The following is a 24,328-nucleotide window of genomic DNA, read 5'->3' as shown; positions in this document are numbered from 1 at the left end:
AAAAAAAATCTTTTCTTCTGGACTTTAAGATAAACCAGCAGGGGGCATCGTTTTTCCATCATGGAAGACAGAATTTTCATATGGGTGCTACAAAATATTTAGTCACCCATCAAAGTCTGTGCCTCAACTCTTGCAGGAAGTTCCTTTGCGTAATGTAATACCCATAGCCTCGAGAGGCGGTGAATGTTTTATGATTTATGTCGTTCAGTTTTGGTTGTTTATACATTTATTGCTGTATCTCATATGCAGATGATAACAATAACAATAAAAAGTGCGTAAAAACAACAGACTACAGAAAATAACAGCAGGAATGTACATCCTGATTTTTTCTTTCAGTTATTATATCTGACTACCACCACCATATTGGTAGATAACAGACTATGTGGACCATGAGTGTGCTGAATAAAGCGTTCAAATCAATCATATTATTATGATTATTACGATGATGATTATTATTACTATTAATGTTTTTAGTGATAGTGTAAAAAACAAAATATTTAAGTACACGTCTAATCAAATTTATTTGAATTATTCCTAGACTCAAGCAAGAGCCTTGGTTAAATTGTTTGCACGTCTGTTGGTTCCAAATGAGTGTCCACTACGTGGCGGTAATTCGCCATAGAGTTGGTGTACCACTTACACAAAAGAAGAAGATTAATCTTTTCCGGGACGCACAATTTTACATTACACCGGAATTGTCATCACGCCGCTTGTTCTCGGCCATTTTTAGTGGTGTAAGCTCAGAAACGCAAAACACAGCATTAAACAGTTTTTATTAAAATCATATTCGGACTATATCACCACACTGAGACGTGTAAGTTGAAATTCATTGTTGACCTTTTAGAAAGATGTCAACATTATGATGTATTGGTAACGGTCGTTAAATCTAACGCTGCTTGTTATTGTTCAAGCTAACGCACCGCTATGCTAACGCGCTAGCTTGCTAATGGTTGCTTCCCAGGTTGGTTTCAGAAACAACGGTTTATTTTCCGCTACCGCGAACTTGTTGCAGCTGGAGTTCTACTGTTACGTTTAGTCATTAAAATGTCAATGAGACCGTTTTGCATAAAATCACCCCATTATAGAACGATTTGTCGTTAGCTAACTTGCTAACTTTGCTAGTAATGTTAGCGTAATTAAATTTTGTTGTTCTAAAGGGTTATAACATGCCAGTTGTACTACTTATCATTCGTAAAAAGGAAATGTTTAATTCTCACCAGGTAGCAGTATTTGCATATGTAGCTAGTTATTGTATTGGAGGCAGTTTGCCTTGTGGTTAATTCCGATGATGTTGGATCTACGCACTGCGACATACTGGTATTACACATATTTTTAAAAGCATTGCTGTAGTTTTCTTGTTGTAACGCAGGTGTTATAATTTATTGACTGAACATAACGACTCACAGCAATCCCGGTTTTATCCCTGTATTAATCTATTAATGTTAATTCTCTGTGCCACAAATTAACAATCATTATGTAAAACTCTTAAGGGTTTTGAGGGAGGAAAGGACTTTTGAATCTCAATCCTCCATTGCAGCGAGATTATCATCTTATTGCTGCTGCTTTCTTAGCTAAATAAATGTAAAAAAAAAAAAAAAAAAGAAGAAGCAAGGATTCGGTTCTCTTTCTGTTCCAAGTAGTGACATAAATATAATATTACACTTATGGGTTGTGTTTCTTTATTATCCGAACCATGACTTTCCAAACAGGCGATTTTCTTTCCTAGATGAAAGATAAATATGCAGAACTCTGCTTGATACAGTCAAAGAAAACTCTTCATTACTCTGTAAGATTTTCTTGCATTTTATCAAAAGGATTTTAACAGGGTTCATTTTAGTAGTTTTGAAACTATCTTTTTGAACCATTTTCAATATAACCAGCTGTTGCTGGCCTATTTCTGAGTCTAAGTTATTTTAATAAAATGCCAGAGAATGTCCTGTAGTAAACAGTTTTTTGGAGGGTGAAAGGATTATATAGTACAAACCCTTCCCCGTCTGTAGCAACACACAGCTGGTCGACTGGCTCAAAGTTGACTGATTCATTTATCTGTTATTTTCACGCTCAAAAACATCAAACGTCAGCCATAATGTTAAATTTAAAGCAAAGCCTTTTAAACTTTGCAAATAAATTCCGCAATTAATTGTTATAGTATCACTGCGGTAGGGATAATTGTTGCATTTCTGTTTCAAATAAAAGCAGTTGGATTGTGTTACACATTAATGTTTTAAAATGTTCAAATAAAATAATTGAAACATGACAGGAGAACCTCTTGTTGACTGATGCATGTTTAGGTGTCAGGGAAGTCGTCATCCCACAGCATTGTGTGTTTTCCTAGGAACCGCAGCCATGTCAGACTTCATTGATAGCGAGGCCGAGGAATCAGAGGAGGAGTTTGAAGAGAGCGACCTGAAACCTAAGAAGACCCAGAGGTTCTTGGAGGAAGATGGTAAGATGTGAAAGCGTTAGCTTGAAATCTTTGAGGGCGTTCGGTTTTCCAATTTCTCATTTCACAACAGACGAAGAAGAGGATGTTGAGAACCCAGAGGAGCAGGATGAGCACGGAAATTTACGTGGACTAATTGACGACGATGATGATGAGGAGGGAGAGGGAGAAGAAGAGGCTGAGAAAAGCAACAGTGGTGGAGGAAGCGACTCAGAGGAGGAAGTAAAACATTGGCGGAAAAAGCGGAGTAAGTTCACTGGATGTTAATTTTAACGGTGCCTACTATCACTAATGAAACTATTGAAGAGTGTAATTATTTGTAGATGTAATAAATGTCTTCTAACTGTGTTATTACATGGATTACGGCAGAGATGCTCTGGTCAAGATTTTGTGGTTCTGTGTCTGACATTTGAATCGAAATATCTTACTTTACCGTTTAACTCTGTTTCTTTATCATTGTGTTAGATTTGCTAAAATGATTAAACCACAAAGGCATTGTTGGCTATAGTGGTGCAGGTTTTTTTTTTTTATATTATATCGTCAGATGTATTTAGATTGAGAATGACATATAGTAAGTGTTTGAGCAAACACACTCAAGTCTCTTTCCTGTTGCCAAACCTTTCTCTTGTTTTTTTTTTTTTTTTGTAGCTTATGATGACTGCCTGGATGACGATGATCTTGACTTGATTGAGGAAAATCTGGGTGTCAAAGTGAAAAGGAGGGTAAGAAATGAAATATTTTAAATTAAATAAATTAAATATGTTGTAGACATGATGTTTCATTTGTTGCCTCCCTTTTCAATCTCAAACCTGCCTATCGGCTTGTTTTATAGAAGAAGAAATACGACCGCGTTAAAATGCTGGACGACGATGAGGATGATGACGAGAAAGACTTGATCGCGGATGAGATTTTTCACGTTGACGGTGAGGGAGAGCTGGAGGACGGCGAAGCTGTCGACGAACCAATTCAACAAGCAGATGAGGAAGAAGAGGGGGAAGATGAAGAGTCAGGTTGGCAAAAATATCTAAAAGAAGTCCTATTATTAATTTTATAGTTGTAGCTCTCAATGTGTTAATGTGAGTGTGTGTTTGACCCACAGATATAGATGATTTTATTGTGGATGATGACGGACAGCCCATCACCAAGAAGAGGGGAAAGAAGTTCTCAGGATACACAGACGCGTGAGTTTTAGATTTCTGCTGAAATTTCTTGTCCTAAAAATGTTTCCAGCGAGACGCTTTTGTATCTTTTTATGTTTTCTCTAAGAAATGAATCCATCAGTGTGAAAGTTTGACATCAGGAATCCCTGAAAGAATAAAAGCAGATTTTTCTTTTTGTTTTCCAGAGCCCTGCAGGAGGCCCAGGAGATTTTTGGTGGAGACTTTGACTTTGCCGACTTTGACGCAGACGCCTATGACCAGGGCGAAGAGGAAGAGGAGGATCAAGATGAAGAGGGCTGGGACCGGCCCAAGAAGCAGACCAAGAGGAGGCAGGGGAGGAAGAGCATCTTTGAGCTGTATGAGCCCAGCGAGCTGGAAAGCAGTCACATGACCGATCAGGACAACGAGATCCGCTCCACTGACATGCCAGAGAGGTTCCAGGTCTGTGCTGCTGGTTCTGTTTGTGTAAACCCGATTTCCCATGTTGAACTTGGCGCTGTTGCTGGATCTGCTGCTGCTCTGTCCTGCAGTTGCGTTCAATCCCTGTTAAACCTGCTGAGGATGAGGAGTTGGAGGAAGAAGCAGAGTGGATCTTCAGACACGGGTTCTCCACTCTGACCATCTCCATGCAGGTACTGGTTTCGTTCCAGACCTCATTAAGCACAGACTGGTTATTGGAATCAAGATATAGAGGAGCTCTACCAGCTTTTCTGTTTAATTAAATCCAACAATTTATATAAACAGAAAAGCTGGAAGACAGTACCTACAATTTTTTGTTGTAGATTTTATTTTTACATTTTGTGTAAATACCCTGATGTTGTGGTATTTTTATTCAAGATTATCATAGAGGCAGAGTCTAAAGACTTCATCCCTGTTTTGTCCACTTTTTGGGTCTAATTTTTGAGCTCCTTCATCACAAAAAAATATGTTCTTTCTTTTTTGATGACTGCTAAAGGAAAGCACCGACTATCTTGATAGAGGAACAACAACAAACTTCAGCAGGAAAGGACCCAGCACCATTGCCAAAATCAAAGAAGCCCTGAACTTCATGAGAAATCAACAGTTTGAGGTGCGGCGGGTTTCATTTAATCATGAAACTTCCAATCATTAATGAGTTGTTTCCATATGTTTAGTTTGAATCTAGAACCTGACAGATTTGTTTTATATTAAAACCTTTTCTTCAGGTTCCATTCATAGCTTTCTACAGAAAGGAATATGTAGAGCCAGAGCTGAACATCAACGACCTGTGGAAGGTGTGGCAGTGGGATGAAAAGGTATTCTTACAACTAGCTTCTCTCAAAGCAATTTATCACAAGTTCAACACTTAAATAATTATACTGCACACGTTGCTTCTAAATAAGCTTGATTATAAATATCATTTTAAATTTCCATTTGCATGATTTATCGTTTTTCTCTTTTCGCTTTCTACCAAAAACTGGATGACGAAAGTCTTCAGTCTGTTATTGACTTTGTTATTTTCCTTCCTCTGATCAGTGGACGCAGCTGAAAACCCGGAAACAGAACCTGACCCGTCTGTTCCAGAAGATGCAGTCCTTCCAGTTTGAGCAGATATCTGCAGACCCGGACAAACCGCTGGCTGACGGCATTCGTCCTCTGGACACAGCCGACATGGAGAGGTACTGGTTGTTTCTGACTGGACTTCACAGAAAAGCTAAAAATAAAGTTTATTTTTTTAAATGTGTTCTTGTCTACCTCTCAGTTCTGGTAAATTCAAATATCTTTTGTCACATTTTCAAGGCTGAAGGACGTGCAGACTCTTGAAGAGCTGAGCGATGTTTACAATCACTTTTTGCTCTACTACGGCCGAGACATCCCGAAGATGCAGAACGCGGCAAAATCCAAGAAGAAGAAGCTCAAGAAAATCAAAGAAGTCTCAGAAGATGGTAAGCAGGATTACACGAGAAAACCAATTTATTATTTCCTGGTAAGTTAAAACTTTGTTGGCTGTGTTCTGACTTTCTCTAATTTTAGGAGAGGAAGAGGAGTATGAGGTTGAAGAGGAGGAGGAGCAGAAAGGTCCTGACCTGAAGCTGGCGTCTCGTAGGGATATGTACAGCATCTGTCAAAGTGTTGGACTCGGTTAGCCACTTTTCCTGCTACTCATACCACCACGCCTATGTTGTATCAGAACAACACCGTTATATTTCTGTTTCCATTATCAGAACAACATCGTTATATTTCTGTTTCCATATTTCCACCAGACGGCCTGGCTAAAAAGTTCGGATTGACCCCAGAGCAGTTCGGAGAGAATCTGCGAGACAGCTACCAACGCCACGAGACGGAGCAGTTCCCCGCCGAGCCGCTAGAGCTGGCCAAAGATTACATCTGCAGTCAGTTCTCGACTCCCGAGGCGGTGCTGGAAGGGACCCGGTACATGGTGGCCATGCAGATTGCCCGAGAGCCGTTGGTCAGGCACGTCCTCCGTCAGACGTTCCAGGAGAGAGCCAAGATCAACACCAAACCTACAAAGAAAGGCAAAAAGGTACGAGAACAAGCAGAATGAGCTTTAGATGTGGGCATGTGGGGAAAAATAGTTTCCTAACTCATGTTTTTTTCTTTCCAACAGGAGGTAGATGAAGCTCATTTTGCATATTCCTTTAAATATCTGAAGAATAAACCTGTGAAAGAGCTGAATGGGGATCAGTTCCTGAAGATGTGCCTGGCAGAGGACGAGGGTCTTCTTTCCATTGATATCTGCATAGATCTAATAGGGGTCAAAGGGTAAGTTAACAATAACTTCCCCTTTACTCTGATACCCCTACTTAAAATCCAGTTTAATAAATTCACTTCAGTAATTGCCTAATTAGAGTGAGCAAATAGTGGTTGTTTTTATGTAATTTACTCCTGGTTTAAATATGAGCGTTGCGTGAAGGCATCAGAGCTCAACTAAATGTTTTTGACTTTCATGTAATACATTTATGACTTTTCATTTGAAAAAATAGAGAACTTTATTTTTTTCCTTTTGTTTTAAAAATACACACTACTTTGACATTGGTTTATTAGCTCTACTTCAGTTTTTTGTACATTACTGACAATGTTACTGAACTTATAGAGGGAAATAAAGAGGTTAATTAAATGATAAACTCTGAGTTTTTAAGCAGCCGTTGGTTTCCTAACTCATCTCTCTTGGTAAACTTCAAAGCTTTAAAGTCAGTAATGATAAGCTGAAGCTCACGTTCTCTCCCCACGCCCGTGTTTTCATCTGTTTTGTAGGTATGCTGGAGACCAGACCTACTTTGATGAGATCAAGCAGTTTTACTACAGGGACGAGTTCAGCCACCAGGTGCAGGAGTGGAACAGGCAGCGAACTCTCGCCATAGAGAGAGCTCTCAACCAGTTCCTTTACCCCCAGATGGCCAAGGAGCTCAAGAGCAAACTGATCGCTGAGGCTAAAGAGAGCATCGTCAAGGTAACAGCTCAGAAAATCCACAATAAGCCTTTCAACATTCACTAGAGTTTTACATCAGATTACCACCAAAGCAAACTTCTTGCTGATATATTTTTCTGAAATGGTTATTAAATAACTTGTTTCTCATTTGTTTTTAAAAGTCCTGCTGCCGCCGGTTGTATAACTGGCTGAAGGTGGCTCCTTACCGGCCCGACCAGCAGGTGGAGGAAGATGATGACCTGATGGATGAGAGCCAGGGGAAAGGCATCCGTGTGCTGGGTGTGGCCTATGCTCCCAGCAGGTTGGTATTCAATAGTTATTTATCTTTTGCTAAAATTTATACAATGCAAGTTATGTTTGAAGATAGAAAATCAGGTAGCGTTTGCTTGTGGAGGAGTTTTAAAGATTTCTGTTTCCTCTGACAGAGACACACCAGTTTTCTGTGCTTTGATCAACGGGGATGGAGAGGTGGTGGACTTCCTTCGCTTGCCGTACTTCATGAAGAGGAGGAATGCCTTCAGGGAGGATGAGAGAGAGAAAAAGGTTCAAAAGGAGGAATTGGTGTCAATCTTAGATGTTCAGATTCGATCTCTGAGTGTATTTTTGAAATATTTCCCTTTTTTCTGTTGTCTCCATCACCTACAGGCTCATGATGTTGAAAATCTGAAGAGATTTCTTTCCAGCAAGAAACCTCATGTGGTGGCTGTTGCTGGGGAGAATCGGTGAGAAATTGGTTTTTTTATTACATCAGTGTCTATTGATACCTACGGGATAAAGGATTTTCAATAAAGTATTAAAAATGTATCATTTTCAACACTTAAATAACATGATTTTGTGGCTAAACAAATTGTTGTTCCTAACATTTCAGTGCAGAATTTTGTTCCAACTGCATCCTCCATAATAGTTTCATTTCACATCCTTTGTGTGGATCTACAGGCCATAGTTATAAGTAATAGTAGGCTCCACGCTCTTCTAAACTGAGATTTTTATTTTACCCACGCTAGCATCCCGGCAGCTAAATATAACTGAACAGGAAATGCTGAGTGTACTTTAGGAAATTATCAGATTTATTAGAAGTTATGACGGATATACGAGGCTAAATATGAGCCTTCTGTGCAGAGATGCTCAGATGATCATGGAGGACATCAAGAGGACCATCAGTGAGCTGGAGCAGGAGTCTTCTCTGCCGGCCGTCGGAGTGGAGCTGGTGGACAACGAACTGGCCACGCTGTACATGAACAGCAAGAAGTCAGAGGTAAATTCTTGATTAATCCTGCAGACTGAGTTGTATGCAACATTTTAACCATCAGTGGGGTTTTTATTGTTATGTTGCTGGTTTTTATCAGAACCTTCTTATTTTTGCAGAATGATTTCAGGGATTACCCTCCCTTGCTGCGACAAGCCGTCTCCGTCGCCAGGAAGATCCAGGATCCTCTGATAGAATACGCTCAGGTCTGCAGCACTGATGAAGACATTCTCTGCCTCAAGTTACACCCACTGCAGGTGAGACATCCAGGAGGCTGATTCATGAACTTTAACCCTTAAATCACATTTACTACTGTAACAAAAATGCTCACTTCAACTTCGCTGGACAGCAATGACTTCAAACCTTTTAGAAGTAGTGTTTTTATATTGGTTTTGTTTTTTATTTACTTCCAAATAAGACCAGACTTATGATCAGTCATTTCACCATAATTTTGTGCGCATTTTTCTCATTTGCTGCTCATTCAGTGAACGTTTTGTGACCAGGAAGTGCTTGATTGCAATATGACACCCATTTTTCCAATTTTCTTAAATGCACAACATTTCTAAAACAACCAATGAAAAGTTTTTGTCGGTGAGCCTCTCTCACGTGGTGCGAGAGGCTCTGGAGAGAGTTTTGGAGACAGGAAGAGAACGGAGCGCAGTGATGTTTTGGATTTTACTAGGAGTGTTAGTTAGAGTTCATGAGTGTGTGCAGACCCACAACCTTAGGGGGCTAATGCTAATAAATAGACTTGGATTTTTTTTATGCTCATCATTTTATGTTTTGTTTGTCAAACAGACATGGCGTACACATAAAGCACATATTCACGAATGATTGTTCTTTCTTAGGAACATGTGGTGAAGGAGGATTTGCTTAACGCTCTCTACTGTGAATTCATCAACCGGGTCAACGAGGTCGGTGTGGATGTGAACCGAGCGATTGCCCATCCCCACACTCAGAGTCTGGTCCAGTATGTCTGCGGTCTGGGACCAAGGAAGGGAGCCCACCTCCTCAAGGTCAGGATTTTACCGTTCATCTCGATTAAAATCAAACTTTTTTTCATAATTTCTTGCCTGCGGACCATCTGAGCGCTGTGTTTGTTTTTATCTGAGCAGATCTTAAAGCAGAACAACACTCGTCTGGAGAACAGAACGCAGCTGGTTACGATGTGCCACATGGGACCCAAAGTTTTCATCAACTGCGCTGGTTTCATCAAGATCGACACGGCATCACTTGGTGACAGGTTGGTGCAATAACCTGGGATTTATAACAATAAAACTGTTTGAAACTTTATTTTATACAGGTTTTATCTGATAGACAAACAGAAAAGCAGAAATGTTGATATCTATGGCATACTGTTGCACCGGTTTTTTTTTTTTTTTTTAATTGACATCTTCTCTCTGAAACTCACGACAGTACGGACTCCTACATAGAAGTGCTGGACGGTTCTCGGGTCCACCCTGAGACGTACGAGTGGGCTCGCAAGATGGCCGTCGATGCCCTCGAGTACGACGAGTCTGCAGAAGATGCAAACCCAGCCGGAGCTCTGGAGGAGATCCTAGAAAACCCTGAACGCCTTAAGGATCTGGACCTGGACGCCTTCGCTGAGGAGCTGGAGAGACAGGTCAGTGTGAGAGGAGATGCTCAGACGGTGAAAACGTTGTCAGAGTGAAATAAAGCTGAGGAGGCGGGCCGTCTCTTTCTGCTCATTTCCTCTACCTGTAGGGCTACGGCAACAAGGGAATCACACTTTATGACATCCGAGCAGAGCTGAGCTGCAGGTACAAAGACCTTCGGGTTCCTTACAGAGTTCCCAACACAGAGGAGGTCTTCAATCTGCTCACCAAGGAAACCCCAGAGACCTTTTATATCGGTACACATAGACTCCCAACAATCAGCAAACGTCTTTGCAGTAGAAATCCTAAACCCCACAGGTGAAAATGTGTTCCATTGTTTACATTTCTGCACCCTTTTTCTTCCAGGTAAGCTAATAACGAGTGTAGTGACCGGTATAGCTCACCGGCGGCCCCAGGGAGAGAGCTACGACCAGGCCATTCGGAACGACGCCACAGGCTTGTGGCAGTGTCCCTTCTGCCAGCAGGACAATTTCCCCGAGCTGAGTGAGGTACCAGAGCCGCTAAAAGGAAACAAATGAACTCTCAGAGCTGAGAGTTGTCTTTGTTCCTGATATTTTCTCTTTGTTTAGGTGTGGAATCACTTTGACAGCGGCTCCTGTCCCGGTCAGGCCATCGGGGTTCGGAGCAGGTTAGATAACGGCGTCCAGGGATTCATTCCAACCAAATTTCTGAGCGACAAAGTGGTGAAACACCCCGAGGAGAGGGTCAAGGTGAATCCATGTTTCATGGGTGGTTTGATTTGCTGCCTTTTTTTTCTTTTGTTTACTTCACCTGCAAAAAACAACTCCACTACCAGTTCTATAAACCTTTAACTTGTGTGATTTAAAAAAAAAATGTTTCTTTTGCCTCAGGTGGGCATGACGGTTCACTGCAGGATCATGAAGATCGACATCGAGAAGTTCAGCGTTGACCTCACGTGCCGCACCTCAGATCTGATGGACAAGAACAACGAGTGGAAGCTTCCCAAGGACAGCTACTACGACTTTGACACGGAGGCTGAGGACCAGAAACTGGATGAAGAGTTCAAAAAGAAACAGCAGCGCACACGTTAGTGTAAACAAAAAGAGCTTATACACACGTTCAATCGAGCTCCTTACTAATGCAGTTCTGGTTTCTCCCCTCAGCATACATAAAGCGTGTGATCGCCCACCCCAACTTCCACAATATCAGTTTCAGCCAGGCAGAGAAGATGATGGAGACGCTGGACCAGGGAGACCTGATCATCAGGCCCAGCAGCAAAGGGGAGAACCATCTGACCGTCACCTGGAAAGTAAGCAAGACAGACGGGAACATGGGGATGGGGAAATAATTCAGCTGGTAAAAAAAGAAAACGTAAATCTCAAAATAAACTATGCTTTGGATTACTTTTATTAATCCATTCTTGTTTAACTTGTCTCCATTCTCTGTGTTTGTGTATTAGGTGGCTGATGGCATCTACCAGCATGTGGATGTGAGGGAAGAAGGCAAAGAAAATGCTTTCAGCTTGGGCCATACACTCTGGATCAATACTGAAGTGAGTTATTTTGCTTCACATTTTACGTTTGGAAATATTTTTGTGGTTGCCACGTCTTTTAAAGACGACTTGTTGTGCCGCTCTGCAGGAATTTGAAGATCTAGATGAAATTACAGCTCGATACATTCAGCCGATGGCCTCGTTTGCACGAGATCTGTTGGGACATAAATACTTCCAGGATTGCAGCGGAGGAAGTAAAGAGGTATACATCGATTTTCTTTTTCTATTGTCTTTAGATTGTCACTTCTATAGTCCTCTGTCTTCTCATGCTGTTTGTTTTGTTCTGTCTTTGATAGAAAATGGAGGAATTATTGATCAGGACGAAGCGAGAGAAGCCGACTTTCATTCCTTACTTTATTTCAGCCTGCAAAGACCTGCCAGGAAAGTTTATTTTGGGCTACCAGCCTCGTGGAAAACCTCGGTAGGTCGAATTTCTCGTTGTAATAATGGCTTAGTGACATGATTTTACAAAGAACACTGAGACGGACAGATTCTAATGAAAAGTTTGAGGTGGATTCTTTGGGCCTAACAAACCACCATCCTCCACAGAACGTCAGGCAGAAGGCAGCTCTTAACTTTACTGTACCTCTAAATAAACTCATCTTTCAGTAATAAGAAATAAAACAATAATCTGAACTCTTTTAATTGAGGCAGAAGAAAAGCAAAATGGAAAAAATCCTATAAAATATACTGTTAAAGCTAAATGTTCTTGTTTTTCCCTTCTGCCTGTAGAGTTGAGTATGTGACCATCACCCCAGATGGTTTCCGCTACCGTTCCCAGATCTTTCCCACAGTGAATGGACTCTTTCGATGGTTTAAGGACCACTATCAGGAGCCGGTGCCAGGTACTGAAGCAATAACTTCCACTCTAAGAGCCTCATAAATCCGTTAAAAGCACCACAGAGGTCTGACATTTTCTCCCCCTTTCAAGGTATTACTCCCACCAACAGCAGCAGAACCAGAACCCCTGCATCTCTAAACGCAACGCCAGCCAATATTAACATTGCAGGTGAGTCCAGATTCTGTCCACACTAAAAGCCTGGTGCATTTTTTATTGCAACATATTCCCTGCAGGGTTCGTGCAGGTGCTTGAAATCCTTGAAAATGTTTTCAAGGGTTGGAAAGTGCTTGATATTCAAACCGTACAGTTTGATTACAATCCTAAATTTGGAAACAACACTTTCATACACCCAATAATAAAAAGATGGATTTTTTTTTAACGCTTTCTAGAGTTAAATCAGTCTTTTCTTGTTTTGACAGTTAGAACTAGCAGATTAAATAGAAGATAAATTTTCTTTTTGTAACTTTAAAAATGTTCTAAGTACTTAATTTGAGCAGGAAGGTTTTTTATTGTAACATCATGAATAGCTATTATTTCTAATGGCTCAATTGAAATAACAAATTGATTTGTGTTATTGGAATAAAAGTTGGGTTATATTTTAACGTTAAACAACGTTATTAAAATTACGGGATTTTTTTTTGTTGAATTAGTTCTTAGTTTAGTCAGAACTAATTGACTAAACTAAACTAGTTTAACTAAAGTCGTTTGACTAAACTAGTAGTACTAGAAAAGTGAAATAGACTTTTCAAAACTTTTATTTTTATTTTTGTTTACCCTAGAATTTAGAGTACTATCACAATAACAGTAACAAATAAAATCATATAATAGTGAATAATTCAGTTGTTTTTTCTCCAAAGCTGGAAAAGCTTGAAGTCCTTATAAAGTTATTGAATTTTACAATAAGTGTACAAACTCTGTCCCTCATTCCTCCTCAGACTTAACGCGAGCCGTCAACGCCCTCCCACGCAACATGACGTCCCAGATGTTCAACGCCATCGCCGCGGTGACGGGCCAGAACCAGAACCCCAACGCCACCCCTGCACAGTGGGGCTCCAGCCAGTACGGCTACGGCGGCAGCACAGGAGGAGGGGGAGGCAGCTCCTCTGCTTATCATGTAACTGTTGGGGCTTAAAGCAGACTGAATAAAGCTTCATTTCGTGATTTCTAGAGGATGCAGCAGTTTATTTGTGATGATGAAAGATACAAGACGACCTGAGCTCTTGTGGTATTAGTGAACAGGAGCCTTAGAGAAAATCGCTGCAGCTCAGGATAATGTCACCTTCTGTTTATGTACAGCGTTACCAAGAGTAAGTGAAACATTAGCAGTAAGACATCAGTGATCAGCTGTGGAAGCTAAGACTTTATTAAACACCGAAGCCGAGTCATTTTGAGATAATTACAGCTGCACTTCATCCACACATATCAAAGGATTTAATTCTGAGCTATTTGTTTCTCGCAGGTGTTTGCGACACCACAGCAGCCCATGGCGACGCCCATGATGACGCCCAGTTACTCCTACACAACGCCCAGCCAGCAGCCCCTCGGCACTCCTCAGTATCCGGGCTCCACCCCCCAGTCCTCACACGTACACGCCCACCCACACCTGCCACATCCCAGCCATCACAGCGCTCCCAGCAGCCACCACGGCCACGCCTCCGGCACGCCGTCGTCCTCCTCTTCGTCCCGCAGAGGAACGCCGCAGCAGCAACAGCCGACGCCGCCGCAGCCAAAGTGAGTTCATCTCCTGAAACACTTATTTTGTTCTCAACAGTTAATCAATGATTGTCAATAAATGGTTTGTTAGACTGGAATTAGTCCCAACTAATTAATTAATAACCAGAGGTGAAGTAGTCATCTAGGAGTAGCACTACTTCAATTTTTTTTTTACCCAAGTAAAAGTAAAAAGTAGCCGTCCAAGAAATTACTCACGTACACGCCGTCTTCATTCAAGAGAAAACTCAGGTTTTTTAGTAAATAGCTGCTTGGCAATTAATCATTAGTTGACCTATAAGATCAGTGAACGTTATATTAAATCAATAATCGATACCTTGCGTCCCTGTATTGAACTGATGCTTTTCTGACTGTGTTGGTGTTCTGCCACTAGGTGGCGGTGGGGAACCTACAATCCTGACATCCCTCTCTCTCTCTTCCCCCTGCAGGCCGAGCAGCAGCGCCTCCTCCTCGGCGGTCGACTGGGGCAAGATGGCCGAACAGTGGCTGAAGGAGAAAGAAGCAGAGGACAGGAAGAAGACCCAGAGGATGACGCCGCGGCCTTCACCCAGCCCCATGATCGAGAGCACGCCCATGTCGCTCGCCGGAGATGCCACGCCCCTGCTGGACGAAATGGACCGATAGGACACAGAGGGGGGCGTTGCTGCACCCCGTCATCCCCTCTACTTCATCCTTTGTACTGCCTCACCTGGATAACCTTTCACCCTTTATTCCGTTCAGGTATTCATGCAGCAGTCGACATGGTGTCAACATTCATGCCACCTCATTTCCTGCTGTCATCTCATACCAGGTGTTTCATGTCCTCTCCTTTTGCCAGTCTCCTCTGGCTGCAAAGTGTTTTTGCATGTCATGCAGAAAAGTAGTACAAAGATATATATATAAAAAAAAGAAATACTTGAAGTTTCAGTTACATTTGGGAAATGGACCTGCACAGACACTGACAGACAAGCTGTCCTATCTTTGGTTCTGCTTTTAGTTTGATCTTTGAGCGGTTTTGGCTGAAGGGAAGCGTCGACATGTGGAGTTTTGAAAGCAGTTGCCAAAACAACGCTTTGCCAAGCCAATCAGGAAATTTAATATTTGTACGGAAATGCGTCAGTATGAATAAAGACTTCTTTTTTTTCTTTGAACTTTAAGACTCTGCTCGTCACATCTGTCAAAATAAACACAAACTTAACTGCACAGACTAATAGCGAGTTAACGGAGCGGGGTTTCTAAAGGACAGACATGGGCTAATGCTAATTGTGTTATGATCAGCTGACTTTGAGCCCTGGTACAAATCCCCTGATGTGAACATGAGCAACATGCCTCTCTGGAAACAGTGGCTCCACTTAGTTACCTTTCTGTTGTAGAAGTTGTTGATATTTTTATAGGAAACTGAGATGTTTGACAAAATCCTAGTTTTGTCAGTGACACGTCTTCAAGTTTATCCGAACTCGATGCATTTTAAATGTTTCCGGTTTCACTTTACCTGGAGTTACGTTTGCCACTCTAACTCGTCATGAGACAGTATCAGCAAAATGTTTCACACCTGCAGCTGTGAATTTACGATGCTTCAGTGGATGGTTTAGTTTTTGCAACACTACTGGAAGAAGATCCGATCAGACAGATTCCTGCCTACTCTGTTCATATTCCCAACTCTGTAATATTCAGAACTGCACGCATTTATTTCAGTAGAATGAATATAATATAAAAAAAAGCACATTCTGTGATCGTCTTTTTGGCATTTCAAGGCCGCTCTGCTTCCCTCTTGACCCGTGTCTGTGTCCCACAGTACAGTCTGTGTCCCAAGCAAGCAGCACTGGTTTGTAATGGTGTGCTTAAATCTGCGTTGTGCAACGTATCATGGTTTCATGAGATGCATTTTCTTTTAAAATAATGTTTTTAAGTAAGCAGACTTGGTTTGAGTTGCCAGGTTACGATACTGAACCTGAGGGACTGGTTGGTTGTCAGCAGCTGTTGGTTCTGGTAGAGAAATGTCGTCTCTGATTCTGCTGATGACCTTTTCTACCTGGTATCTCTTTAATAAAAGTGTTCATAGTAAACTCTTTGTCTTGTTCATGCCTAATTAAAAACACAGAACCTATGGAGATGGGATTAAAGTATCAATATGTTTGGTGCAACCGTTTTAACTGTAAAGTATTTGGTGATTCTTTCATGAAACTAGTAATGGAAATATAGGCACTTGATTCTTGGAGTTTGCAAATATTAACTTATTATTGGCGTTAGTAATTCTTAGCCTAAAACCAATGAGCTGAAATAAATTTTTTATGTATTTTCCAGGCACAAAGTATCATTTTTAGCACAATTATGAAGCGTAACTTCAAAGAAATTTGACTTACAATTGGGGTTCTGTCTCTTTAAGAAGATCTTACTCTTTCCAACACAACAATGTTTTTCCATTAAGCCTTTTGCAATATTTTTACCTGCGTTGGATTGAGAAGTAGCTCCTATGATGAGGTGAGCGGACCCATTGTTGCTGCCGCTAGTCTGCAGGGACTGATTGTGGGAGGTGCAGGGGAAGGAATGACAACATTTTCCCCTTTAATGTCTCTGGTATAAAGAGATATTAAATTCCTTTATATACTTCTCCATGCCTTCATTTCTGTCAAAGACCTATAAAATTTTAAATCTGACATTTCATGTTATCAAGTGATTTATTACATTTTTAAGTGTTCAATGAATTACAAAAACATTTCAATACTTTCTCCAAAGATATCCAGTTAAGCCCAAAATTATTCATACTCCTGGTGTATTACGAGTTAATATAATAATTTTACCAGAATGTTTATTCTGCCTGGAAGAAATATCAACATTGGAGAGGCTCAGTCAAAGCCTGAAAGAGAAACTCTGGAGATTAGGGTAATGGCAAGGAGGCCTTCCAACCTCTAAATCAACTAGGAGTTTGAATCATTTTGGGATTAAATGTCCAGCAGAATAGTTAATGAAGATGAAGCTTTCCACTTTCTGAGACTCTCCCACCAAACAATCCTTCCGCTCCCAGATCATATGAGCGCTTGTGTCGGAGCGGAGAGAGGCATGATGGGAATGACGGTGGTCATTTGATCCGATGTATGCATCACATTAGCAAGAGCAGAGACACATGACCAGAAGTCAGCAGGGAGGAAAAGATACAGAGGATGATATTCAGACATTTCCTAACGGGATAAAATGTTGGTTCACACAGACGATGTTCTTGTGAAGTGCTGCTATGGTTTTGGGAAAACTATCTTTATAATCCTGAATACGACAAAGAATTTCTTGTTGCAGATCTGGTCAGCACTAAACATTCCTGAGAAACACGCAGCTTGAGTCATTCTGCTAACAGACGTGTTTACAGGCTCAATTGGAGGCATTATGTTGGAGCTACTACTTGGATCATGACAAATATTTTCTCAAGTGGTTTCCTGGATCCTACAGAGAGCCTGCATAGCTGATTCTGCTTCTAGCAGCCCAGCTCAGGGGATCCACACCAGTTTGGCTCCAGTAACCAGTTAGATCAGGCTTTCTCAACAACAGTTGGCCTTCTTCTTTTGTTTATGATTGGCTTCTGAGCTGTCTGTGATTCCTGTGTGCAACAGAAAAACACATCAGAAAATCTTAAAATGTCTCACAAATATCAAATGTAGCCAATCAAGAATTTGTTTTTCAGCAGTTGTATGCATATTAATGCCAGGTTACTGACAACAAATAGATGAAAAACACAATTAGCTGCACAGGAAACAGAAAGAATAATGGACGTTATTCAATAGACCAACAGAAGGTAATGCATGTATGTGAAGGGGAAGAAAATGACTTCAAACCTAAAATAATAGATCATTTCCAATCTGATGATTAATATTTATTGAATTCCAATTTCATTTATTGTTGTTTTATTTTGAATATTTAAAATATCTTGCACTTTAGAGTTTAAAGTGGAAGATATAAACTTGCATTAGAACTAAGTATAATACAAGTTTGCTCTCTCAAAATGTCTGCTCTTTGAGTGTAATAGTTCCCACAAGTCTGAATCGGAAGTGATTCACGCCACTGAATCGCCATCTTGATAGGCAAGCTCAGCGTACATAGATGAACCATGACTTTGACACCAACCTAAATAAAGTATTCTGACTGTGCAAGAGAAATATAACAAAATTATCAGGATCGACCTGTATTGTTTATAGTCATCATAGCAACTGCTATAGCTAAGGATACCTACCAAGATGGCTGCCGGCTACAAAGTTTCCAGAAGTGTGACGTCGCATGACAACTTTGTATTCGACCATTATCAATTTGTTACTGAAAATGGTCTCAAAGCAACAATATTGTCGTTTAGCACAATAATTACTGGGACAATTCATGGAGAAAGCCTTAAATCTGATTAAAAATCTGTATCAAGACATGAAAATTAACATTCACAGATGTTCTCTGTTTAATCTGACTGAGCTTAAGCTACTTTGCAAAGACAGTAAGTTTAGGCAAAAAGAGAGTTTTTCCAAGTACCGTAACTGACACTGGGAGGGAAGACAGTTTTTGGAGATTTCGGTCAATTAATCTTTGAAAACAATTCGTCCTTTTTCTTCTGCTTCACAGTCAGGCACCACTTTCTGTTGGTCTGTCACATAAAATCCCAATAAAAGACACTCAAGCTTGTGGTCCTAATGTGACTTTTCCCCAGTTAGGACTTCATTAGCATTAAACTAATTGAAATAATTTATTTTAGCTTTGGCATTTTAGCTGCATAAAAAGACATTTCTTTAAACTCTTCATGAGATAACAGACAGACAGACAGCAGCAGCTAACTGTGTTGTAAATGATGAACTCACTGATTATGTCTTTGACGTGTCTCGACCCACTCCTCTCAAGCTCAGCCAAAACATTCGCCTCAAAAGTCAAAGAAGCCACACGAAGGAAAAGATTCCTGACTCCGTCTCCTGAAACAGCAAAAAGGAATCAAATGTTTGTGAGCTAAAAAACAAAGTCAGGCTTACTGGTCTGACTGGAACTACTTTATTGCCCACCTGACTTTGCAGACACGGCCCAGTACTCTGCTTTGATTTCCTCTGATAGTCTGATAGCTTCCTGTTCTGTCTCAGCCAACTGATCAGGAGACTAAAATAGAAAAATAAAACATCAATACTTACATCTTTCAAGACAAATAATCAATCAACTCAGGATTGGCAGAACATCTAGTGTCTTAGTTCACCTGTCTTTTACAGTTCATGATTCAGAAAAAGTCTTAAAAGATTTATTTATTTTCATGTCTATGAAAATAAATAAATCTGTAAAGGAGGCAACATTTACAGATTTACTTCAGAGCATTAAACTTATTTTAAATTAAATTGAAGTTATAACTTATTTAGGGAAGAAGGTGCTCAAATCCTTCTGGCTGTAAGTGAAAAGGTAATTCCCCCCTAACATTGCTTTAAACTATAATTAAGAAGCTTCTACAACTGGAGATGAATCTTTGCAATTCAGACTTTAACTAGACCCCGTAAAAGCATTTATCATACAAAACTCCCACGTTTGAAATACTTAACCCAGATGTGACAAGATACTCTACTTTTCAAAAATGTTTAAAAACAATCTCTCAACATTTTTCTAGAAAATGTGAGATGTGTGTTTGCCCATTTTTTTGCTTATTCAAAATGTAAACATTTGTCCAACTGACTATTTTATCTATAACACATATGCAACCTTCCAGACATAGATCTGATGCATATCAATTTTTGTCAAAGACATCAAACGAAATCATTTGCTCCATCTTGACTGATCTGTTAGCTAATCACACGGTTCAGCTGTAATCTCTGTTGGCAGTTTCTCTGTCATAGTTTCACCCACGCTCAGGTCTTTCTTGGTCCCGACGAGGAACAGTAAAACACTGGACGGATCGTTTTCCTTCATGGCATCCTCCAGCCACTCTCTGCACACACAAATCCACAATTTTAGATGCAGAAAGAGAAGGAAATATTTTAAAACAATGTGATGCTGCATACCTGGCATGCGCTAATGAGTTCACACTGCTCAAGTCAAACACCACCATGATGGCTGGGGACACAGTTTGATTAGATGCAACTCAGCTCAGTTTAAATCTGAATTATTGCAGCACTCACCTTGCGCTCCTCTGTAATATGTTGAGGCGATGCACTTGAAGCGCTCCTGACCTGCTGTATCCCACCTGGAAAACGTTAAGCACTTTCAAAATAAAAGCACGCACACTGGCAGCTTATTACTGTAAAGTTACACTAAATCAACACATTGAAGGGAACTGAGCTCCAACTCAACAGTCTAAATGGTTAGAATCTCATATTTATCTAATTCTAAAATAAAATAAAAGGGAGATCACAGATTTCTTTGTGATGCATGACCACAGATGTGGATAAATCTGTTGCCACTTCAGGACTTACAGCTGCAAACTGAAGGGAACGCCAAGCACCTCGAAGCGCTCCATCTCAAAGTCCACCCCGATGGTTGCTTTGTAGGTCCTGTCGAACGCTCCTCTGCAGAACCTGAAGAAGAAACCAGGAAAACTCAGAACTTTGCAAATAAAAGCATTAAAAACATTTGAGAATCGAAAACAAGCGATGAGTGTTTTTCTGTATCAACACATAATAATTTTGATTAATTAATGACATCGAGCACACAGTAAAGCATAAAACAACGGTGATAAAACTATCCAGAACTGATTAAGTTATAAACGTTATGAGATTAAAGTCTCTCATTTCAGAAGAATGCTTATTACAGAGAACTTGCTTTCATTTCTGTAACATAAGTTTGAAAAATTGCTTAAAATTTACAATTTTTGAGGAAAGCTGACTTTCAGAAGTTCACTTCTTCACATTTTTTCACATTTTTTCATTGGGATTTTATGTGACAGCCCAACACAAAGTGGTCCATAATGTTGACAGTTTTCTCCTTTTGTTTGGACTTAATGGTCCATCAGTATTTTTCCTTCCACTTTACATAAAATCTCAATATAATTCCTTGATGTTTGTGGTGATAATTTGAGAAAAATGGATGGATGGATACAAAATATTTATTGTAATGGACTCTGTGTGATTATAAAGTAGTTTGTTCTGTAGCTGCGTAAACTTTGCCTCACCTGCTGATTAAACAGGTTTTCCCAACAGAAACGTCTCCCACAACGATGACTTTGGCGATATTAAAGCTGAAAGCAGAAAGCCAGAAGTGTCAGAAAATACATTTAACTTTGTAAGCTTTGGGATTCTTACGTAAAAAATTTGAACTACAGACAATGGAAAAGTTTGTCAAATCTAGAATATTTGCAATTCAATATTAATGAGTTCAGAATTAATTTGTGAAATTGTATTTCATGCAAATCGTTCCGTAGAGGAACTTCTTAACACAAATTCTTTAGTTAATAGGACTCTGAAAAACGGTACAACTGGTTTAAAGGTGTAAATATTTCAAAGGACTGACGTTAAATGTGTAATTAAGTTATATTTGTCTTATTTTCAAAAAATAAACACAAGCATCTGCAATAACAACAACACTTCAAACAATTCATAAAAATTGTTGGACATTCGTCACATTTTGCTGATGTGTTTCTACGTTTATGTAAGAACATTTCATAACTGTTAACAGGAACCATGCACACAGTTTGATTTTACATTATGATGGAAAATTACTCTAGAGGTTGATTTCACACAATCATCCAATATAATGCTGTATCTTCTTTTGTATGTAGTAATTTTTTTGTCTCTTTTTTTCTTAAAAAATAAAATCTTCAGCCTTCTCTTTTTTTAGGAATAATTTTGTCAGATATGGTAGGCTTCGCAGATGTCTATCAGCTGATCCCTGAGACAAACTTTAGCGTGACTTCCCGGCCCAAACCAGAGCTAATTCATTTATCTTCAACACATATCTCAGTGTGGAGATTATAAAAACGGATCTTACCTCACGCCATCCGTCTTCTGAACCTGGCATGCAGCTCTCACCTGCGGGTGGAAGCCGTCTTTGGTGTGCAGAGCTGCATTTGGACTAAAACACTAAAAACATATTAAACGGAAGAAAACCTTAGATTAAATGAAAATAGTTTTTCTGGCTGAAAATCAAGAGAAATGCTGATTCAATCTACACCCAAAGATTTCAGATTTGTGCTCAGATCAGGACTGAAGGCAACCTTCAACACGTTGAAGGCTGCGGTTGTAATGTGGTAAAATGTCAAGCTACTAGTTGCAAAATGATAGATAAATACAGAAAACTAGTCAACAATAAATAATGACTTTAACCTCTGTTAGAGAGTTTAACTTCAGATCGTGTTTTTGCAGAAATGTGCAGGAAGTACATTCCCAGATTTGAGCTATCGCTCAGAATTAAAGGGATTTTTGAATAATTCTTGTTTTTATGGAATATTATTTATGTTTACCAACCTTTGGGAGGTGAGTGATGATTCTGTCCTTCTTCACAGGAGGCAACATGCTGCCAGAGTTATTTTAAAACCTAAAGAGAATCACTGCCACACTGTAAGAGACACATAAAGACATATTTTAGTGCAGGTAACAGTGGCAGTTTGCTATGTTTAGACTCATTTCAGAAACCAAGCAAGAGCCACAGTTAAGGTCTTCACAGTTTGCCTGAAATACAAAATTAAAAGAAAATGTTCAATAATTTTAATTTGAATGGGATGGTGCATATTATTGAACTTAAAATATTTTTGAAATCTTACATTAATTTAAATAAATGGGCAGAATACATTTTAAATAAAAATGCCAGAAGCAAATTCTATTGATCTGATTCTGAATGTTGTGCTCAGTAAATGTTAAAATATCAGGTTTTAGAACCAGAAGTCTACGAAGAGTCAGTTTGTTTTAAAATATTTTGACACATATACTGTATTATTCAATCAGAAAATATAATAAATCTGTTAAAAGATTAAATATGAATGTGCTAAAATACTATGAATCACAAAGGATTCAGCCTTCTTGGGTTCATACCTGCTTTTATCTGAACTGAATCCGATTAACCTGAAGTGAAGTTCAGTTCAGTTTAATGTTCTTCATATTTTCTCTAAATCAAAAGATTGCAGAGAGGATCAAAATCAGCTCATTGGTCATGGGAAGCAACAAAGATCCACAGAAAGGCAATCACTAACAACTTGAGAAAACATGGAACATGAATAAAACAGGGACATTTCTCTTTAATTACTAAAAAGATGGATGGAAACTGGGAGGCTGCCAGGAGCCTGACATTAACACTGAAGAATCTGCAGGAATTTCTGAAATATACTGTTTTCTCCGTGTGTTTAAGGAGAAAGTGTTTCACAACGAAACCATCACATGATGAGTTAAATCTCCTAAAACTCTCTGGAAGATGATGACGTTCTGTAAGTGGAGCTTTGGACCTCATTTTCTCAAAAAGTAATGCATTCCACACAAAAACAAAATGTTCTCTCCAAAATATTTTAACGTTGTACATTTTGTGAAGTTTGGTGAAAATCATGAACAGCCAGTTTTGACCCAAAACTATCTGATAAAGTTCAAGAGGCATTTCTGATCGAAATCAACAAAAGATTGGATTCATGAGCAAAAAGTTTTTCATGGCTTAACCAGGGTGCAGAACTTAGTCCCGTGGATAATCCATGTGGTTGTGGATTATCCAAGGTAGATCTGGACAATTTTTGTTAGGTGTTCCAGCTACTTTATACTGCTTTAATGATATGCAGACTGATTTAGCCAGGGTATTGCAATTTATATGTTTATAAAAACATAAAAACCTACATTCTTGTGGGCAATCGCTACAAGAGTGTTTTCTTTCCTTCCAAATAAAGAAATAATGGCAATTGTATCCATTGTACATGCAAGGAAATTCAGCTAATTCAACACAGTCAAAGCTTTCTAGCTGTTTTATTGGATCACCAGATTGGACAACAAAAAATTTAAATCTCTACAGAACAAACCAAAAGGACCTTTGGATTGAAATGCCATCTTTAAACACAAAAAGAAAAAAAACTTTACCTGAAGCAGATTAAAATGTGGTATTGTAAATGTGGTATAACTCCAGAGATATATAGTAAAACAAAGCGCTCATAATGAAGAAGTCCGTCTCCAAAGACAACATTCCACACAGACAACCTGGTCATATAAAGACTGAACAGCAGCGAACTCTATTGGCGAGAAAGATGTGTAAACAGCGCCCCCTGGCGGCTTCTTACTTTTTAACGCACACTACGAAAGTCACTCACAGTGTTTATTTTGTTCATATTTTTTTCTTGTACTCTTCACAATTAAAGTGCATCTAGGAAGTAAAATGTAGCGAGATAAGGTAATCTAAAAAGGATGGAAATCTGAAATTTGAACAGCAGCTTTTCAAAAACATTTTGAAATGTATATTTTCTATTAACTTTATC

At 39.6% G+C, this 24,328-nt stretch overlaps 2 protein-coding genes across 2 annotated transcripts; one reads left to right on the top strand and one right to left on the bottom strand.

Annotated features, from left to right (window-relative positions):
- Positions 1–686: 686 nt before the first annotated feature.
- supt6h (SPT6 homolog, histone chaperone) lies at positions 687–16,025 on the top strand. Its single transcript, XM_014474114.2, has 37 exons — positions 687–814; positions 2,336–2,446; positions 2,517–2,690; positions 3,092–3,165; positions 3,276–3,453; positions 3,543–3,624; positions 3,789–4,044; positions 4,134–4,235; positions 4,559–4,672; positions 4,788–4,877; positions 5,098–5,240; positions 5,362–5,507; positions 5,596–5,703; positions 5,826–6,106; positions 6,191–6,345; positions 6,838–7,033; positions 7,174–7,313; positions 7,438–7,555; positions 7,658–7,734; positions 8,132–8,267; positions 8,378–8,515; positions 9,107–9,274; positions 9,374–9,501; positions 9,675–9,882; positions 9,984–10,131; positions 10,241–10,383; positions 10,465–10,605; positions 10,747–10,942; positions 11,020–11,165; positions 11,316–11,408; positions 11,497–11,610; positions 11,705–11,829; positions 12,141–12,253; positions 12,340–12,417; positions 13,185–13,363; positions 13,709–13,980; positions 14,409–16,025. The coding sequence occupies exons 2-37, from the start codon at positions 2,347–2,349 to the stop codon at positions 14,602–14,604; spliced, it is 5,256 nt and encodes a 1,751-aa protein (XP_014329600.1). The 5' UTR covers positions 687–814; positions 2,336–2,346; the 3' UTR covers positions 14,605–16,025.
- On the bottom strand, positions 15,855–24,044 carry LOC102231206 (ras-related protein Rab-34-like). The gene is made up of 11 exons (XM_005813090.2): positions 23,937–24,044; positions 22,353–22,443; positions 21,877–21,968; positions 21,062–21,127; positions 20,367–20,468; positions 20,073–20,137; positions 19,956–20,007; positions 19,801–19,882; positions 18,981–19,071; positions 18,786–18,893; positions 15,855–17,548 (listed from the first exon to the last, which is right to left on the bottom strand). The coding sequence occupies exons 2-11, from the start codon at positions 22,398–22,400 to the stop codon at positions 17,490–17,492; spliced, it is 765 nt and encodes a 254-aa protein (XP_005813147.1). The 5' UTR covers positions 22,401–22,443; positions 23,937–24,044; the 3' UTR covers positions 15,855–17,489.
- Positions 24,045–24,328: the final 284 nt, after the last annotated feature.

Source organism: Xiphophorus maculatus, chromosome 11 (assembly GCF_002775205.1).
Source record: "Xiphophorus maculatus strain JP 163 A chromosome 11, X_maculatus-5.0-male, whole genome shotgun sequence".
Lineage (NCBI taxonomy): Eukaryota > Metazoa > Chordata > Actinopteri > Cyprinodontiformes > Poeciliidae > Xiphophorus > Xiphophorus maculatus.
This window is presented reverse-complemented; position numbering and strand designations above follow the sequence as displayed.

Excerpts from the sequence above, each read along its gene's own strand:
- supt6h (XM_014474114.2), top strand. The coding sequence starts at position 2,347 with ATGTCAGACTTCATTGATAGCGAGGCCGAGGAATCAGAGGAGGAGTTT. Across the intron at positions 7,034-7,173 it reads CTAAAGAGAGCATCGTCAAG|TCCTGCTGCCGCCGGTTGTA; the intron begins GTAACAGCTCAG and ends TGTTTTTAAAAG. Across the intron at positions 8,268-8,377 it reads TGAACAGCAAGAAGTCAGAG|AATGATTTCAGGGATTACCC; the intron begins GTAAATTCTTGA and ends TTATTTTTGCAG.
- LOC102231206 (XM_005813090.2), bottom strand. The coding sequence starts at position 22,400 with ATGTTGCCTCCTGTGAAGAAGGACAGAATCATCACTCACCTCCCAAAG. Across the intron at positions 19,072-19,800 it reads GGACCAAGAAAGACCTGAGC|TCTCCTGATCAGTTGGCTGA; the intron begins GTGGGTGAAACT and ends TTTCTATTTTAG. Across the intron at positions 17,549-18,785 it reads ACACGTCAAAGACATAATCA|GAATCACAGACAGCTCAGAA; the intron begins GTGAGTTCATCA and ends TGTTGCACACAG.